We start from the raw sequence: 20,116 nt of genomic DNA, 5'->3' as shown, positions 1-20,116 counted from the left end.
TAAAGATGTAGCTTCAGGAGTATAAATTCAGCTACTTATTAATTCCATATTATTATTTTCACATGTAATTTATCAGGCATAGCTCTGTATTTCTGAATCATAATTGTGTTACATGGGGATGAGAGCATTGAAATTTCTAAATTCTAACCCTAGATCTTGGAGTAAAATTCCCTCAGCACTAGACCGAAGTACCAAAAATGTTTCCAAAAAATTGAGAGTTGTAAGTTATCTCAAGATGTCTTAAAGGTTCTCGGTGACATGAGAATTCAGTATAAGTACATAGGTATTTACTATGGAACATAATTTTTACAGATGTATTTTCAGTTTCCTGCTCAATGGAGCATATGGTTTTAAAAAATGTGTAAATGACTATTTAAAAATATAAGAGATAAGTCCATGTTATACTCAACTAAAACAAGTCTGCAGTTGGGTTTTTGCAGCTAATAACCTGCTTGGAGTTTTAGTTAAAAATACTACATGTAGCAAGGAAACGGTGCTTTTTAATTTTAATCCCTTTGATCGATAACGGCTTTTTCCAAATTGGCTAATGGATCAAAATGAAACCTGTCAATGTGAATTCAGTTATTGAACTTGTTACTTGTTTTTGCTAGAAATGTTACTAACGTAATAAATGTCGATGTGGGAGATAATAGTATGGCGTCTGTCCTAGAATGCTTTGTGTCGGCTACTGATTATATATCAAACTGGTAGGAAATACTATATATGATAGATACCTAATTGAAGATTAGAAAATTGACTCCTAGGGAGTGTTTTCTGCTGGTAGAAGAGGTGGTTTGGTTTTTTGAGACGGAGTCTTGCTCTGTTACCCAAGCTAAGATTAAAGTTGGCATCATCAGAGTTCACTGCAACCTCAGACTCTGGGCTCAAGTGATCCTTCTGCCTCAGTTTCCAGAGAAACAGACTATTGAGTACACATTACCAGGGTCTTGCTACATAAGCATAGGCTGGTCTTGGACTCCTTGCCTGGAGTCTCTTGACTCATTTTAACTCTAGCAGTCACTTCCCTTAACTAGCTACTTATCTTTTATGAAAGTTCATGTGGGGCGGTGCCTGTGGCTCAGTGGGTAGGGTGGCGGATTCAAACCTGGCCCCAACCAAACTGCAACAAAAAATAGCTGGACTTTGGGGTGGGCACCTGTAGTCCCAGCTAGTTGGGAGGCTGAGGCAAGAGAATTGCCTAAGCCCAGGAGTTTGAGGTTACTATGAGCTGTGTGATGCCAGGGCAGTACACTGAGGGCGATAAAGTTAGACCTGTCTCTACAAAAAAACCGTCACATGTGCTTTTATCTTCCCCTTAAAATCCTTAAGCAGTAAAAGTATGAAGTGCTAGAAATGAAAGTTGCCCTTTTTAAGCAGGCTAATTTTTTCAAACTTTTATTTGGGTTATAAAATTCACATTTTATTTTTAAAACATTACAGGTTAGAAGAATTGTAATTCCTTGGCACCATAATAGCATTATTGTAGTGCTAGCTAGGTGAGGGAATGGTATGTGAACTCTTTGAAGAGTAAATCAAAGGTTTGTAATCACAAACTTAAAAGTTTTTAAGGCAAAATAAATGAAGCAGGTTGCTTTAATAAAAGCCACTTCTAAAGTCCAGATGAAAGGTGACACGTTTAGGATGGCAAAAAACTTTAAAGGATGACTATAAGTCATGGTTTATTCAATGAAATCATCCATGGAATTTATGTAACAACTTTAAAATTTGTTCCAAACATGATTATAAAACAAACACCTATTTGAAAATTTTCATTTATGCTTCTCATTTTCAGCAGTCATAAAAATGTTAGTCTATCCCTTCAATACAAAATGGTTCAAGAATATAATTCCTGTCTTGAGGACATTTCTGTTAGTATTTGAGAAAAACCACCTAAAAATCTTTGTCAGATTTACCTAAAGTTGATTTCAAAAGCTGGAAATTTAATTATGAGTTTAGAGATAACAGATCTTCAAATAAAATACTATTCTCATGCTTTGGCAGAGAATTTTAAATCTGGATGAAAGTAAATACGAGGAAAGATCTGTAGAGTAACTCCATCTTAGGGGAGGGGAAAGGGTCTGTTAAATCACAAAGTGTAATGCTTCTAGGTAATGTAAAATTCAAATATATTTTTGATAGGCTCACAAACTTGAAGTGCATGGCTAAAAACTTAAACAGATACTGAATGGTGATGCTGTTTATGTAGAGGTAACGATATTTACAGATAAAATTCTTAGTATGCTATAACTAGTGTAATCAGATTAGTGTTCATTGATTCAACATGAAATAGTTCAAACATATTCATGATACGACATTTTCATCTGCTCAATACCCTGGCATGGAGGTGCTCGGTAGACTGGGAAGGATTTTACTGTGGGAATATATATATATAATACAGTGGCAGACCACTACAGAGTATTGTTTCCTAAAAGTTCCTCCAATGGCAATATGAAATTTCTTTTAACATATTCAAATCTGTGTAATATAAAAGACAAAGTTTTAATTTTTTCCCAGGGGAGGGATTTGTTTTTTCATTTTTGGATTGGGGTCAGAACAACCTTAAAGATAGTCATCAGTGGGGAGATAGCATTTGAGAAGATCTGCAAATAGTATATATAATTAAAGGTAAAAAAGTATCATGCTGTATATATATGTACCTTACTTTCAAGATTACAAGGACAAATGTTGAGGCCAAATAATGCCCCGTTAGTTAAATCAGCTATCTGAAAGGTATCAGTAAGCGTTAATAATTTTGGAAAGACTAAAAGGCAATTTTTAAGGGAAAAATATTGGCCTTTTCTGTTGCAAAAGAGGGAAAGAAGAAGGAACAAATAAGTTGAAATCTTACCAAGACAAATCTTACAAAGTTTTATGCATTTCCAGTCTCCATGAGAACCATGAAACTTTAAAGTGCATTAAGACAAATTTTCAGGCACCATCAAAATACGAACTTGACAGAATTTGGAAGAATAAAACAATCCAAAGTATTATGTTTAAGAAGGCCTTTACAAGATAAGGCAAATGTGTGTTAGCTATGCTGTCTGGCCTTTCAGTGGAGTTAAGTGTTCCATGATTATTACTAATTAAAAATTAGGCTAAAGTTTTTTGAAAGCATGCTCTGCTAAGTTCTTTTCGAATAACAATGAGGAAGGAAATACCACGTCACAACAATTTACCATGAGTTAAATATGTGGAAAATAAAAATGGTACCAATACTGGCTGAAAGCTGCTCATGAAGGGCTGGCTGTCTGGATACCTTGTGTACATATCATATATAACATTCATTGTAGGTGCTTTGATACTCAGTTCTGGAGTCATGGCAAGTTAGATGAGCATCTCTGAATGAGCAATGCATGACAGGAATCACAGACTCGTACTGGTTTTGGTGAGGAAGGCAAAGGCAATTCGTTGTCCGAGCAGGCATTACAGAATATTTCCCCACAGTTTCTACAGTGGTGCTATTAAAAGAGAAAAAAAAAAAGAAAAAAAATTATGAATAAATATAAAGTTTTGTTTTTTAAAGTCTCTGTCACCCAGAATAGAGTGTCACAGCAACAGCTTAGCTCTCAACAACCTCAAACTCCTGGATTCAGGGGATATTCCTACCTTAGCCTCCTGAGTAGCTGACACTATGGGCTCCTGCCACAATAGCTGGTTAATTTTTATATTTTTAGCAGAGATGGAGTCTTGTTCTTCTCAGGCTGGTCTCCAACTGAGCTCAAGGGATCCTCCTGCCTTGGCCTCACAGAGTGCTAGGATTATAGGCCACCATGCATGTCCTGAAAGCATTTTTGCACCAAAATTTTTGGACTCCCTAGTTCCCTTACCTTTCTCTTAGAGAGTGAGAATTCCTTTTCACAAAGTTTACAATGTGTTGCTTCTTTGTCTTTTAGCCACACCAGTCCCTAGTAGGAAGAAAAGTAAGTATTAAAGCTCAAATTGGTAACACTAAAAATTACATGTGAAAATGTTTTTGCCCAAGAACATTTATAGAAATAAATGTGAAGAAACAAAAGTTCTGTTCTTTGACATATACTTAAATATTTGTAGATGAAGTATGCATGAAATTTGCCTCAAAATATCCTAGGTTGGGAGAGGAGATGTATATTAAAAACAAGATTGCCCATATTGGCTCAGCGCCTATAGCTCGGCGGCTGGAGCTGGCGGTTTCAAATCCAGCCTGGGCCTGCCAAACAATGACAACTACAACAACAAATAGGCGGGTGTATGTAGTCCCAGCTACTTGGGAGGCTGAGGCAAGAGAATTGCTTAAGCCCAAGAGTTTGAGGTTGCTGTGAGCTGTGACGCCAAAGCACTCTACCAAGGGCGACATAGTGACACTCTGACTTAAACAAAAAAAAGATTGCTCATATAATGCTAGTGAAACTGGGTAATGGTTAATTTCTTGAATATGATCAAACATGGTTCATTTTATAACTATACATATATATATATTTTGTTGTTGTTGTTGTTGTTGAGACAGGGTCCCACCCTATGCCCCTGAGCAGAGTGCAGTGGGCGTGGTAGCTCACCACAACCTCAGACTCGGGCTGCGGGCACCCTGCTGCCTCAGCCTCCGGAAGCCGCTGGGATTACAGGCGCTCGCCGCTGCGCCCGGCTGGGTTTTTCCATTTTTTTCATGAGTCGGGGTCTCACTGTCGCTCAGGCGAGTCTCGAACTCCTGAGCTCAAGCAATTCTCCCTCCTCAGCCTCCATCAGTGCTGGGATTATAGGTGTGAGCCACCGCGCCCGGCTATAACTATATATTTGATCATATCCAGGATGAGATGGTTTTTTTGTTTTTTTGAGACGGTCTCACTCTGCTGCCCTGGGTAGAGTACTGTGGAGTCACAGCTAACAGCAACCTCAAACTTGAGCTCCAGCAATCTTCTTGTCTCAGCTCCCCAAGAGCTGGAAATATAGGTGCCCCCAACAACACCTCTAGTTTTTCTGGGTTTTTTTTAGTAGAGATGGGGTCTTGCTCATTGCTCAGGCAATGCACTCACCTTGGCCTCCCAGAGTGCTAGGAATATAGGTGTGAGCCACTGTGTCCAGCCTAGGATAAGAATTTTTTTTTTTTTTTTTTTTTGCAGTATCTGGCTGGGGCTGGGTTTAAACCCACCATCTCTGGTATATGGGGCTGGTGCCCTACTCCTTTGAGCCACAGGCACCACCCTGGATAAGGTATTTTTAAGAAATAAAAATCTCGGGTGGCGCCTGTGGCTCAAGGAGTAGGGCGCCGGTCCCATATGCTGGAGGTGGCGGGTTCAAACCCAGCCCCGGCCAAAAATCACAAAAAAAAAAAAAAAAAGAAATAAAAATCTCAGGCGGTGCCTGTGGCTCAAAGGAGTAGAGTGCCAGCCCCATATACCAGAGGTGGCGGATTCAAACCTGGCCCCAGCCAAAAACTGCAAAGAAAAAAAAAAAAAGTGGGTTGGCGCCTGTGGCTCAGTGAGTAGGGTGCTGGCCCCAAAACCAAGGGTGGTGGGTTCAAACCCAATCCTAGCCAAACTGCAACAAAAAAATAGCTGGGTGTTTTGGCCGGCGCCTGTAGTCCCAGCTACTTGGAGGCTGAGGCAAGAGAATTACCTAAGCCCAAGAGCTGGAGGTTGCTGTGAGCTGTGACGTCACAGCACTCTATTGAGGGCAATAAAGTGAGACTCTGTCTCTACAAAAAAAAGGCAATTTCACTCTATGATGCCCCACTTTATAAGGAAGTGGACAAAATTATTTCTAAATCATTTCCAAAGTCAATTCCCAACAAGAAGATTATCAATAACATGATTTCTAGAGATAACAAAGAAGAGCTGAATCCCCATTATCCAAAGCCCTATTCAGTGCTTTCACCTTCATACATCCTGGGATTCATTAATAATGCTTGGGCTTTGGGAAGCGCCTGTGGCTCAAAGGAGTAGGGCGCTGGCCCCACATGCCAGAGGTGGTAGGTTCAAACCCAGCCCTGGCCAAAAACTGCAAAAAAAAAAAAAAAAAATACTTGGGCTTTATATAAGGCTTTACCATCTATTGGGGAATTTCACATGTATCTATACTTTCCTACTTGAGGAAAACATTTGCTACTCACCTGTAATGCTTTATTGGCTTCTTTTATATCTTCTATTTTAAGTTTTGATCTAAAAAGATTACAAATAAGTCCAAATTTTAGTACACATATTGAAATATAGAATATCTAGTAATTTATTAGATACTGGTTTTTCATAGGCTATAAAGTGATATAGTATATGATCCTAATGATCATCTCTGGCTAGTGGAATATTTCCTATTTTCCTATACTTTCTAAATGTTATAAAGCAAAAACCTACTTTTTAGATTTATAACTTGTTTTTCAAGGAAAGAAATAGTAGCACGTTCACATGATCATGACCATTTACTTTGTGTTTACTGTGTGCCACACACTATAACCTTTGCATTCATTTAGTCTTCACAAAAACTACTATAAAAGTGAAAAAAGGCCTGATGAAGTCCAGTCACTCGTAAGAGTAACTGAACCACAAACCCTGGTCTATGACCCCAAAGCCCACATGCTAATCACTGTACACACTATTTCTCAGCAGATACTGAAATGCTAAGGAACAAAATATTGCAGAAGGCACAGTGATACTTTTCTACTTTTTTTTTTTTTATTAAATCATAGCTGTGTATGTTAATGCCATCATGGGGCACCATGCACTGGTTTTATATACAATTTAAAATATTTTCATTACACTGGTTAACGTAGCCTTCCTGGCATTTTCTTAGTTATTGTGTTAAGACATTTATATTCTACATTTAGTAAGTTTCACATGTACCCTTGTAAGATGTACCGTAGGTGTGGTCCCACCATTTACCCAATTACTTTTCCACTTTTTGTAAATATATAAATAATCCCACTACCCAGAGATAATCTTCTCTACATGTTTTCCATGACCAATGATTTTCACTTAATCTACCCTGAACAGCTTACAGCTACTGTTACTTGTTACTAAGTATCTGCCACATCACTATAATAGTTGATATATAACATGCAAAGCAATACAAAAATAATTATCATGTCCTGCTGAACTTTCAACTTGCTTCAAATTTTTAACCACAAAAGTTGTTCATTAAAATTGGAATGACTAAAACATCTGCATTATTTTTCTCAGAAATGAAATTATTGGATCAAAAGGTATATCAAATACTAAAGTTGCTGCTATTGAAACAACATTACAAACCTGCCTTGTCCCACAGATACTCTTCATTCCAAGATGTAATATAAGCACACTGCCAGTCTTTCATCTAGCTTATATTGACTCTTGAAGTGGAAATAATAAATGTGTAAAACTATACACTCTAAAAGTATTACTGAGGCCAGGCGCAGTGGCTCACACCTGTAATCCTAGCACTCTGGAAGGCCTGAGGCGGATGGATTGCTTGCGCTCATGAGCTTGAGACCAGCCTGAGCAAAAGCAAGACCCTCTCCTTACTAAAGACCCTCTCCTTACCAAAAATAGACAACGTGAGGCAAGAGGGTCACATGAGCCCAAGAGTTGGAGGTTCCTGTGAGCTACGACGCCATGGCACTCTACCCAGGGCAATAGCTTGCGAGTCTGTCTCAAGTAAGTAAATAAATAAATAAATAAATACATAAATAAAAGTACTGTTGAGAGAACAATAAAAAATTTTTGGCTAAATGGGTATCTATATAATGTGCTTTAGGAAAACTGACTCTAGTGGGAATAATGGCCACACTATGCTATATAGGAAAATTGAATATGGAATGAAAGAGGCATAATGACATTCACCACAGAAAACACTTATAAAAGTTTACTGGTATTGCTATATTTATGATTAAAATGCTTCTATTTAACAATATGGATTCAGGGGTGACACCTATGGCTCAAAACAGTAGGGCGTCGGCCCCATATACTGGAGGTGACAGATTCAAACCCAGCCCCCGCAAAAAAAAAATAAAAAATACAAAATGGATTCAGGCTCAGCGCCTGTGGCTCAAGAGGCTAAGGCGCCAGCCACATACACCTGAGCTGGCAGGTTTGAATCCAACAACAATGATAGCTGCAACCGAAAAATAGCCGGGCGTTGTGGCAGGCGCCTGTAGTCCCAGCTACTTGGGAGGCAGAGACAGGAGAATCGCCTGAGCCCAGTAGTTGGAGGTTGTTGTGAGCTGTGATGCCACAGCACTCTACACAGGACAAAAGCTTGAGGCTCTGTCTCAAAAAAATAAAAATAAATAAATATATGTATTCAAAAGATTGTGTAACTATGATACATACTGCCAAAGTATTCCAAAGAAAGAGGGCATCAGTTACAATTCCAATAAACATAATGTATGAGAATATCTTCTGCTCATTCCACATAGGGAGGAAATGGGTATCCACATTATTTGTATTAATTAGCTTTCATTAAGAAACATACATTTTATTTTTATATTTTCTTTTTTTGAGACAAGAGTCTCATTTTGTCACCCTCGGTAGAGTGCTGTTGCGTCACAGCTCACAGCAACCTCAAACTCTTGAGCTCAAGTGATTCTCTTACCTCAGCCTCCTAAGTAGCTGGAACTATAGGCACCCACCACAACACCAGGCTATTTTTCATTTTAGAGAGGGGGTCTTTCTCTGGCTCAGACTGGTCTTGAACTCCTGAGCTCAAGCAATCCACCTGCCTTGGCCTCCCAGAGTTCTAGGATGACAGGCATGAGCCACCACACCCAGCCCAGGAACACGTATTTTAAGTGTGAGAAAATATTCTGACTTTTGCATGAAAACAGCATAGAAATGGGTGAAAATGAAACATAAATGGCTGGGCATGGGGGCTCATTGTCTATAACCCTAGAACCTTGGGAGGCTGAGGTGGGAGAATCCCGTAAGACTAGAAGATAAAGACCAGCTTATCTGGTCTTTACCAGGCAATTTAGCAAGATCCCGCCTCTATAAATGTTTAAAAAAAGAAATCTGCTGGGCGTTATGGTGCACACCTATATAGTCCCAGCTACTCAGGAGGCTAAGGCAAGTGGATCACTTGAGCCCAGATTTGAGGTTGCAGTGAGCTATGATAATGCCACCATATTCCAGCCGGGGCAAAACAATGAGACCCTGTCATTAATTAATAATAAATGGGACCAGACATAGTAGCTCATGCCTGTAATCCTAGCACTTTGGGAGGCCAAGATGGGTAAATTGCTTGAGCTCAGGAGTTTGAGCAAAAGTGAGACCCCATCTCTACTAAAAATAGAAAAACTAGCCCAGATCTTGTCGCAGGCACCTGTAGTCCTAGATAAATGAGAGGCTAAGGCAGGAGCCCAAGAGTTTGAGGTTGCTGTGAGCTATGACACCACAGAACACTACCCAGGGCAACTGAATGAGACTCTTCCCAAAAATAAATAAATAAATATAATGAATGTGATACAATCAATTATGATGCCATAGGAAAATATCCATAAACTACATAAGCCTCTGATAATCCTGAAACCTTTACCTTTAAGGGGAAAAAAATCTATAATTATCTTTATGTGGAAAGGATAGCATTTACAGAATATTTATAGAATATAGACTTGGAAGAGTCCCAATAATTTTCTTTTTCTAAACTAAAAATTCTTGGGCTGGGAACAGTGGCTCACCTATAATCCTACCACTCTGGGAGGCTCAGGCAGAAGGATTGCTTGAGCTCAGGAGTTTGACCAGCGTGAGCAAGAGTGATACCCCATCTCTACTAAAAACTAGCCAGGCATAGTGGTGGGCGCCCCTGGTCCCAGCTACTTGGGAGGCTGAGGCAAGAGGATCACTTGAGCCCAAGAGTTTGAGGTTACTGTGAGCTATGATTCTCAATAAAGTAAGACCGTATCTTAAAAAAAAATCTAAAAAATTCATCTTGCTACAATTTAAACCTCAATGAAGATAAGGAAAAGTCCAGGCAGTGCCTATGGCTCAAAGGAGTAGGGTGCTGGCCCCATATGCCAGAGGTGGTAGGTTCAAACCCAGCCCTACCCAAAAACTGCAAAAACTGCAAAAAAAAAAAAATCCAGTTATCTTTCAGAAAGTATTCCATGCATATTAAATTGCTGGTCAGTATATATTTTTATAATTTATTTTTTATTTTTATTTATTTTATTTTACAATTTTTTTTTATTGTTGGAGATTCATTAAGGGTACAAGACACCAGGTTACACTGATTGCATTTGTTAGGTAAAGTCCCTTTTTTTTTTTATTGTTGGGGATTCATTGAGGGTACAATAAGCCAGGTTACACTGATTGCAATTGTTAGGTAAAGTCCCTCTTGCAATCATGTCTTGCCCCCATAAAGTGTGACACACACCAAGGCCCCACCCCCCTCCCTCCTTCCCTCTTTCTGCTTTCCGCCCCCATAACCTTAATTGTCATTAATTGTCCTCATATCAAAATTGAGTACATAGGATTCATGCTTCTCCATTCTTGTGATGCTTTACTAAGAATAATGTCTTCCACTTCCATCCAGGTTAATACAAAGGATGTAAAGTCTCCATTTTTTTTAATGACTGAATAGTATTCCATGGTATACATATACCACAGCTTGTTAATCCATTCCTGGGTTGGTGGGCATTTAGGCTGTTTCCACATTTTGGCGATTGTAAATTGAGCTGCAATAAACAGTCTAGTACAAGTGTCCTTATGATAAAAGGATTTTTTTCCTTCTGGGTAGATGCCCAGTAATGGGATTGCAGGATCAAATGGGAGGTCTAGCTTGAGTGCTGTGAGTTTTCTCCATACTTCCTGGTAAAGTCCCTCTTATAGTGTCTTACCCCCAAAAGGTGTATCACGCTCCAAGATCCCTATTTTTATGTATTTATTTATTTATTTATTTATTTATTTATTTATTCTTTTTGGAGACAGAGTCTCACTTTGTCACCCTGGGTGGCGTTACAGCTCACAGCAACCTCAAACTTTTGGGCTTAAGCAATTCTCTTGCCTCAGCCTTCCGAGTAGCTGGGACTACCAGGTGCCCACCACAATGCCTGGCTATTTTTAGAGACAAGGTCTCTTTCTGGCTCAGGCTGGTCTCCAACCCATGGGCTCAGGCAATCCACCCGCCTCAGCCTCCCAGAGTGCTAGAATTATAGGTGTGAGCCACTGCACCCAGCCTGTCGGTCAGTATAATACAGATACACTAATTACCCTAGATTCTCTTCCTTGAATATTCCATCCTAATATTTTATATGTTCCATGTTTTTTTCAAATATGAATAGTTTTCTTCAAGCTTATTTTCACTTCTTTAATTCTCAAATTAGTCTATTACAATTATAATTCACTCAGAAGGACAATGATTAAATCTACCAAAACTTCTCTCTTGGCTCGGTGCCTGTGGCTCAAGCGGCTAAGGTACCAGCCACATACACCTGAGCTGGTGGGTTTGAATCCAGCCTGGGCCCACCAAACAACAATGATGGCTGCAACAAAAAATAGCCAGGCATTGTGGTGGGCACATGTAGTCCCAGCTACTTGGGAGGCAGAGGCAGGAGAATCACTTGAGCCCAGAAGTTGGAGGGTGCTGTGAGCTGTGATGCCACAGCACTCTACCCAGGGCAACAGCTTGAGGCTCTGTCTCAAAGAAAAAAAAAAAAACTTCGAGTGGCGCCTGTGGCTCAAAGGGGTGGGCACCAGCCCCATATGCCGGTGGCAGGTTCAAACCCAGCCCTGGCCAAAAACTGCAAAAAAAAAAAAAAAAGAAAAATTCTCTAAATATCCTTCAATAAGAAACCAATAAGAGTAAATAATTCAGGGGGCACCTGTATCTCAGTGTTTAGGGCACCTGCCACATGAACTGGGACTAGTGGGTTTGAACCCAGCCTGGGCCTGCTAAACAAACAAACAAAAAACATAGCCAGGCATTGTGGCAGGCACCTATAGTCCCAGCTACTAGGGAGGCTGAGGTAAAAGAATGACTTGAGCCCAAGAGTTTGAGGTTGCTGTGAGCTATGACTCTACAGCACTCTACAGAGGGCGAATAAGTGAGACTCTGTCTCAATAAAAAAGAAAAAAAGTGAATAATTCATTTTCAAAAGTATACTTCTTTTCTTTTTTTTGTAGAGAAAGAGTCTCACTTTATCGCCTTCAGTAGAGTGCCATGATGTCACAGGACTCACAGCAACCTCTAGCTCTTGGGCTTCCGTGATTCTCCTGCCTCAGCCTCCCAAGCAGCTGGGACTACAGGCGCCCGCCACAAGGCTGGGCTAAAAGTATACTTCTAATTAAAATTAACCATTAAAAAAAAAACTGAGGCAAGAGGATCACTTGACCCCAAGAGTTGGAGGTTGCTGTGAGCTACAATGCCACGGCACTCCAGCCAAGGCAACAGCTTGAGACTCTGTCTCAAAAATAATAATAATAATAATAACAATTTATATTTAAAATGGCTGAGGTTGAGATGTAAGGACTAGGAAGTAACTTTCAGATCCAACCTGTTCATTTTACAGTCAAGACAATGACATTCATCTTCTGGTTGTAATGAAGAAAGGCACTGTATGGGGAGCTTTCACATACATATTTCCCCTCAATTAACTAGAAAAAGAACACTTTAGTGATTTTCTAACTCTACATTTTACAAATGAGGAATGTGCTTAAAGACATTACAGTTGACCCGAGGTCACATAGCTGCTAAGTGGCAGAAAGATATTATATTCCTGTGAGTGATATTAGAAGAGAAGTAAAAGTGTTTCAGCAAATAAATTGGTACCCTCTGGGAAAAACTCAATGGACAGGGGCCTTTGATCCCTTCTCCAGCCCTGATTAAATTCTTGTCACTGCAAGAGTTGAGAAAGGATAGAATATGTTTTGACCTAAAACTGATGCTGCCCATGTTTTAAGTATTATGGTCTCAGAGGCAATAAAGGAAAACTCCAATAATTTGCACTATAAAGATCCAAATATGAGCAAGGAAAAATACATGTCATAAAATAAAAAGATGGAAGACAAACTGGGAGGAAAAAGATGTGCACAATTAATTTACATACATCCCATTAGAAAAAGATGAGCAATCCAACCACAAAATATGTTAAGGATATGAACAGGCAGTTTACAGAAAATAAACTACAAATACAAAGAACTACAGATACTCAACCTAGCTCATGGTCAAAGAGATCTAAGTCAAAATAGCAAGTTTTTTTTTTTTTGCTTGTTTTTTTAGACAGATTCTCATTCTGTCACCCTGGGTAGAGTGCCATAGTGTCATAGCTCACAGCAACCTCAAACTCTTAGGCTCATGCAATCTTTTTGTCTTAGCCTCCCAAGTAGCTGGGACTACAGGTGCCAACCAGCTAGTTTTTTTTTTTTTTCTATGTTTAGTAGAGATGGGGGGTATCAAAAATTTTCAAGCAAGCTTGGTGCGGTGGCTCATGGCTGTAATCCTAGCACTCTAGGAGGCCAAGGCAGGAGGATTACTTGAGCTCAGGAGTTCGAGACCAGCTCGAGTGAGCCCCACCTCTACTCAGTTGTACTGAGTCAAAATTTTTACAAACAAGGACAGGCACGGTGGTTCATGTCTATAATCCTAGCACTTTGGGAGGATTAAAAATAGCTGGGCAGGAGTAACAGCTTCCCTGCAACTGGGAACAGCGAGTCTGGGGAGACAAGACTCCAGGCATCTCTGGCCAGTGGGATCTGCCTATTATCATCCCTTTGAGGATACAGGGAGCCAGCAAGGGACTTCTGGACCCCAAAAGGAGGACAAAAACAGTGGAAAACTGGCAAGTGGTTGCGTGTGTTCGATCAACCTAATCACGCTGGCAACGGTAAGGACAAGCAGCAGTGAGACTGCAAACCGGAAAGGCCTTACTTGTGAACTGTTTTGGTGTTCTTGGACTTGGCACTCAGTTGAACTGCCTTGGGGAGAGCTTGAGCAGGAGTGTGGAGAACTTTGGGCATTGTCTGGGGCCCCAGACTGAGCCACTGAGCTGGGCGCAGGAAGCCATTGTGAAAGAACTGCCCCGGCAAGCTCCGCCCTCAGGGTCTCAGAGCAAGGATTGGGCGGGTCAAAGTAACCTACTGACTGAGCAGCCTAAAGGCGGTGGCTGAGCTGCCTTACAGCCTTAATCCTTAGGGGCAGAGTGAGACGGTTTTGGCACACTGGAGCCTTGGGCTGTTGCCCTGGGTGGGCTGTTGCCCTGGGTGTGAGCCGTGACGTCACAGCTCATAGCAACCTCAAACTCCTGGGCTTGGCGCCGCCCAGACCTCCATAAGAGCTGTGCTGCGACCCCCAACTGGTGACCCGCACTCACCGGGCCTCCACATTCCCTGACCAGGAACTACGGGAGGCACGCAACCCTGCGCCCTCCCTCCTGTGTCCTCCCCGCTTCCACACTAGCCGGTTCATCTGGACAGGGACTCTGGTAGCTGCGTGCCCTTTGGAGCCCTCCCTGCCCCTGGGCAGAGCTCTTCTCCTGGCCAGAGACTGCTGGAGCCTTGGGCTCTCTGTGCCAAAGACACTGGGCGCCTGGCACTCCCAGAACTTTGTGCACCACCCCCAGCCCTGTTGCTGGATCCGGATATGTCACAAACGGAGCTGCTTCTACAATCAGAACTTCCTAGCTAGAGCAGCCCCAGAGGAACTACACAGGGTCACTCCCTACAAAGATCCAGCAACAATAGAGTGATCCTGCTGGGGTCTAATCTTGGAGAGACACCTCCCCAACTCTGAGGACAGCCAGAGGCAACGGTGAAAAACAATCATGAGGCGAAATCAACAGAAAAACTCTGGCAATATGAATAATCAGAGTAGATCAACTCCCCCAAGGATCAATGGGGCAGAAACAGCACAAGACCCCATGCCCAAACAAATAGCTGAGATGTCAGAAATTGAACTCAGGATCTGGATAGCAAATAAGATCGAATTAGAATTCCAAAAGTTATCTCAAGAATTCAATGGATTCAAAGACCAAATGACCAAAGAATTCGACACATTTAGACAAGAAGTTGCATCCCTCAAAGATCTGAGAAACACAGTAGAATCCCTCAGTAACAGAATGGAGCAAGCAGAAGAAAGGATTTCTGACATTGAAGACAAAGCTTTCGAACGCTCAGAAACCCTCAAAGAAGAGAAATGGAGAGCAAAAACAGACCACTCTCTCAGAGAGCTCTCGGATAATTTGAAGAAAACCAATATCCGTCTTATAGGGATCCCTGAAAGTGACGAAGTGGCTTCACAAGGCACAGAGTCTCTTCTCCATGAGATTATGAAGGAGAACTTTCCAGACATGCCAAGAGATTTCCGAAATTCAGATAGCAGTTTCAGAACTCCAGCACAACTCAACCCAAATAAGACATCCCCCAGATACATCATAATCAATTTCACTTAAGTTAATATGAAGGAGAAAATTCTGAAAGCTGCCAGATGAAAGAAAACCATTACCTACAAGGGGAAGAATATCAGAATAACTGCAGATCTCTCTGCTGAAACCTTTTAAGCTAGAAGAGGATGGTCATCGACTTTTAATCTCCTAAAACAAAATATCTTTCAACCCAGGATCCTGTACCCAGCTAAACTGAGCTTCATTTATGACGGAGAAATTAAATACTTCAATGACATTCACATGTTGAAGAAATTTGCCACAACTAAACCAGCTCTCCAGGACATTCTTAGACCTATCCTCCATAAAGACCAGCGTAATACTCCACCACAAAAGTAAACCCACCCAAAAACTTCTTGATCAAATTCCAACTTCCACAGTCGCAAAAGGATTAAAAATGTCCACCGGTCTCTCGAAAGGCTTATCAATACTCTCAATTAATGTGAATGGTTTAAATTGTCCTCTAAAGAGGCATAGGTTGGCGGACTGGATACAAAAACTCAAACCAGATATCTGGTGCATCCAAGAATCGCATCTTACATTAAAAGACAGATATAGACTCAAGGTGAAGGGATGGTCATCTATATTCCAGGCAAATGGAAAGCAGAAAAAAGCAGGCGTTGCAATCCTGTTCGCAGACGCAATAGGCTTTAAACCAACCAAAATAATTAAGGATAAGGATGGACACTTCATATTTGTTAAAGGTACTCAATATGATGAGATCTCAATTATTAATATTTATGCACCCAACCACAATGCACCTCAATTTATAAGAGAAACTCTAACAGACATAAGCAACTCGATTTCCTCCACTTCCATAGTAGTTGGAGATTTTAATACCCCGTTAGCAGTCCTGGATAGATCCTCCAAAAAGAAGCTAAGCAAAGAAATTTTAGATTTAAACTCAACCATTCAACATCTGGACTTAACAGACATCTACGGAACATTTCATCCCCAAAAAACTGCATACACATTCTTCTCATCAGGCCACGAAACATACTCCGAAATCGACCACATCCTAGGGCACAAATCTAACCTCAGCAAATTTAAAAAAATAGAAATTATTCCTTGCATCTTCTCAGACCATCATGGAATAAAAGTTGAACTCAATAACAACAGGAACCTGCATACCCATACAAAAACATGGAAGCTAAACAACCTTATGCTGAAGGATACATGGGTTATAAACGAGATTAAGAAGGAAATCACCATATTTTTGGAACAAAACAACAATCAAGACATGAATTATCAGAACTTCTGGGATACTGCAAAGGCAGTCCTAAGAGGGAAATTTATAGCACTGCAAGCCTTCCTCAAGAAAACGGAAAGAGAGGAAGTCAATAACTTAATGGAACATCTCAAGCAACTGGAGAAAGAAGAACACGTCAACCCCAAACGCAGCAGAAGAAAAGAAATAACCAAAATCAGAGCAGAATTAAATGAAATTGAAAACAATAGAATTATACAACAGATCAATAAATCCAAAAGCTGTTTTTTTTGAAAAGATCAATAAAATAGATAAACCTTTGGCCAACCTAACCAGGAAAAAAAGAGTAAAGTCTCTAATTTCATCAATCAGAAATGGTAATGATGAAATAACAACAAACCCCTCAGAAATTCAAAAAATCCTTAACGAATACTATAAGAAACTACTCTCACAAATATGAAAATCTGAAAGAAATCGACCAATACCTGGAAGTATGCCACCTACCAAGACTTAGCCAGAATGAAGTGGAAATGTTGAACAGGCCTATATCAAGTTCTGAAATAGCATCAACTATACAAAACCTCCCTAAAAAGAAAAGCCCAGGACCAGATGGCTTTATGTCAGAATTCTACCAAACCTTTAAAGAAGAACTAGTACCTATACTACTAAACCTCTTCCAAAATATAGAAAAAGAAGGAATATTACCCAGCACATTCTACGAAGCAAACATCACCTTGATCCCCAAACCAGGGAAAGACCCAACAAGAAAAGAAAATTATAGACCAATATCACTAATGAATATTGATGCTAAAATACTCAATAAGATCCTAACAAACAGAATCCAGCAACACATCAAAAAAATTATACACCACGACCAAGTCGGATTTATCCCAGGGTCTCAAGGCTGGTTCAATATACGTAAATCTATAAATGTAATTCAACACATAAACAAACTTAAAAATAAGGACCATATGATTCTTTCAATTGATGCAGAAAAAGCTTTTGATAATATCCAGCATCACTTCATGATCAGAGCACTTAAGAAAACTGGTATAGAAGGGACATTTCTTAAACTAATAGAGGCCATCTACAGCAAACCCACAGCCAAAATCGTATTGAATGGAGTTAAATTGAAATCATTTCCACTTAGATCAGGAACCAGGCAAGGTTGCCCATTGTCTCCATTGCTCTTTAACATTGTAATGGAAGTTTTAGCCATTGCAATTAGGGAAGAAAAGGCGATCAAGGATATCCACATAGGGTCAGAAGAGATCAAACTTTCACTCTTCGCAGATGATATGATCGTATATCTGGAAAACACTAGGGATTCTACTACAAAACTTTTAGAAATGATCAAGGAATATAGCAATGTCTCAGGCTACAAAATCAACACCCATAAATCTGTAGCCTTTATATATACCAACAATAAGCAAGCCGAACAAACAGTCAAGGACTCTATTCCTTTCACAGTAGTGCCAAAGAAGATGAAATATTTGGGAGTACACCTAAGAAAGGACGTGAAAGATCTCTACAAAGAGAACTATGAAACTCTAAGAAAAGAAATAGCCAAAGATGTTAACAGATGGAAAAACATACCATGCTCATGGCTGGGAAGAATCAACATTGTTAAAATGTCCATACTGCCCAGAGCAATATATAATTTTAATGCAATTCCTATTAAAGCTCCATTGTCATACTTTAAAGATCTTGAAAAAATAATACTTCGTTTTATATGGAATTAGAAAAAACCTCGAATAGCCAAAACATTACTGAGCAATAAAAACAAAGCAGGAGGAATCACTCTACCAGACCTGAGACTGTACTATATATCCATAGTGATCAAAACAGCATGGTACTGGCACAAAATCAGAGAAGTAGATGTCTGAAACAGAATAGAGAACCAAGAGATGGACCCAGCTACTTACCATTATTTGATCTTTGACAGGCCAATTAAAAACATTCAGTGGGGAAAAGATTCCCTATTTAACAAATGGTGCTCGGTAAACTGGCTGGCAACCTGTAGAAGATTGAAACTGGACCCACACCTTTCACCATTAACTAAGATAGACTCTCACTGGATAAAAGATTTAAACTTAAGACATGAAACTATAAAAATACTTGAAGAAAGTGCAGGGAAAACTCTTGAAGGAATCGGCCTGGGTGAATATTTTATGAGGAGGACTCCCCAGGCAATTGAAGCAGTATCAAAAATACACTACTGGGACCTGATCAAACTAAAAAGTTTCTGCACAGCCAAGAACATAGTAAGTAAAGCAAGCAGACAGCCCTCAGAATGGGAGAAAATATTTTCAGGTTATACCTCCGATAAAGGTCTAATAACCAGAATCCACAGAGAACTCAAACGTATTAACAAGAGAAGAACACATGACCCTATCTCAGGGTGGGCAAGGGACTTGAAGAGAAACTTCTCTAAAGAAGACAGACGCACGATCTACAAACACATGCAAAAAAGCTCATCATCCTTAATCATCAGAGAAATGGAAATCAAAACTACTCTGAGATATCACCTAACCCCAGTAAGAGTAGCTCACATAACAAAATCCCAAAACCAGAAATGTTGGTGCGGATGTGGAGGAAAGGGCACACTTCTACACTGCTGGTGGGAACGCCCACTAATACGTTCCTTCTGGAAGGATGTTTGGAGAATACTTAGAGACCTAAAAATAGACCTGCCATTCGATCCTATAATTCCTTTACTAGGTTTATACCCAGAAGACCAAAAGTCACAATATAACAAAGACATCTGTACCAGAATGTTTATTGCAGCCCAATTCATAATTGCTAAGTCATGGAAGAAGCCCAAGTGCCCATCCACCCATGAATGGACTAGCAAAGTGTGGTACATGTATACCAGGGAATACTATGCAGCCTTAACGAAAGATAGAGACGTTACCTCTTTCATGTTTACATGGATGGAGCTGGAACATATTCTTCTTAGCAAAGTATCTCAGAAATGGAAGAAAAAGTATCCAATGTACTCAGCCCTACTATGAAGCTAAATTATAGCTTTCACATGAAGACTATAACCCAACTATAGCACAAGACTATGGGGAAAGGGCCAAGGAAGGGGAAGGGAGGGGGGAGGTTTTGTTGGAGGGAGGGTAATGGGTGGGGCCACATCTATGGTGCATCTTAGAATGGGTACAGGTGATTGCACTAATGTACACAGCTATGATTTAACAATAAAAAAAATAAATATATTAAAAAAAATAGCTGGGTATTTTGGCAGGTTCCTGTTCTCTATGCTGGAGGCTGGGGCAGGAGAATTAATTGCTTGAGCACAAGAGTTTGAGGTTGCTATGAGCTATGATGTCACAGATGTCACAGCACTCTACTGAGAGTAACAAAGTGAGATTCTGTCTCAAAAAAAATTTTTTTTACAAACATATATGCACATAAACATAATTAATTCTATCTCTATAAATGACAAAGTATTTACACATACATTGTTCTGAGGTTAGCTAACTTTGGAGATTGATACTTAGAAGGAGGGAAGCACTTGTTTTTTTTTATTTCATTTATACCTATTTATGCTATTTGAATTTTTAATCAAATTAAACATCAAAAGAGATTAAATC

The 20,116-nt window shown here is 40.0% G+C and overlaps 1 protein-coding gene across 5 annotated transcripts in view; it reads right to left on the bottom strand.

The window, feature by feature from the left end:
* Nucleotides 1-1,131: 1,131 nt before the first annotated feature.
* Nucleotides 1,132-20,116, bottom strand: part of RUFY2 (RUN and FYVE domain containing 2) — a 67,830-nt gene continuing 48,845 nt past the window's right edge. For 2 of the 5 annotated variants that reach the window (XM_053586402.1, XM_053586398.1), the window contains 3 exons: nucleotides 6,083-6,131; nucleotides 3,828-3,905; nucleotides 1,132-3,458 (listed from right to left, as the gene is read on the bottom strand). In XM_053586402.1, coding sequence (XP_053442377.1) covers nucleotides 3,315-3,458; nucleotides 3,828-3,905; nucleotides 6,083-6,131 — 271 coding nt within the window. In that variant the 3' untranslated portion in view covers nucleotides 1,132-3,314. The remainder of the gene's footprint in view (nucleotides 3,459-3,827; nucleotides 3,906-6,082; nucleotides 6,132-20,116) is intronic. The other 3 variants (XM_053586399.1, XM_053586400.1, XM_053586397.1) reach the window with 2 other exon arrangements.

This window comes from Nycticebus coucang, chromosome 3 (genome assembly GCF_027406575.1).
Source record: "Nycticebus coucang isolate mNycCou1 chromosome 3, mNycCou1.pri, whole genome shotgun sequence".
In the NCBI taxonomy this organism is placed as follows: Eukaryota; Metazoa; Chordata; class Mammalia; order Primates; family Lorisidae; genus Nycticebus; species Nycticebus coucang.
The sequence above is the reverse complement of the archived record's forward strand: the minus strand, read 5'-3'. Positions and strand labels throughout refer to the sequence as shown.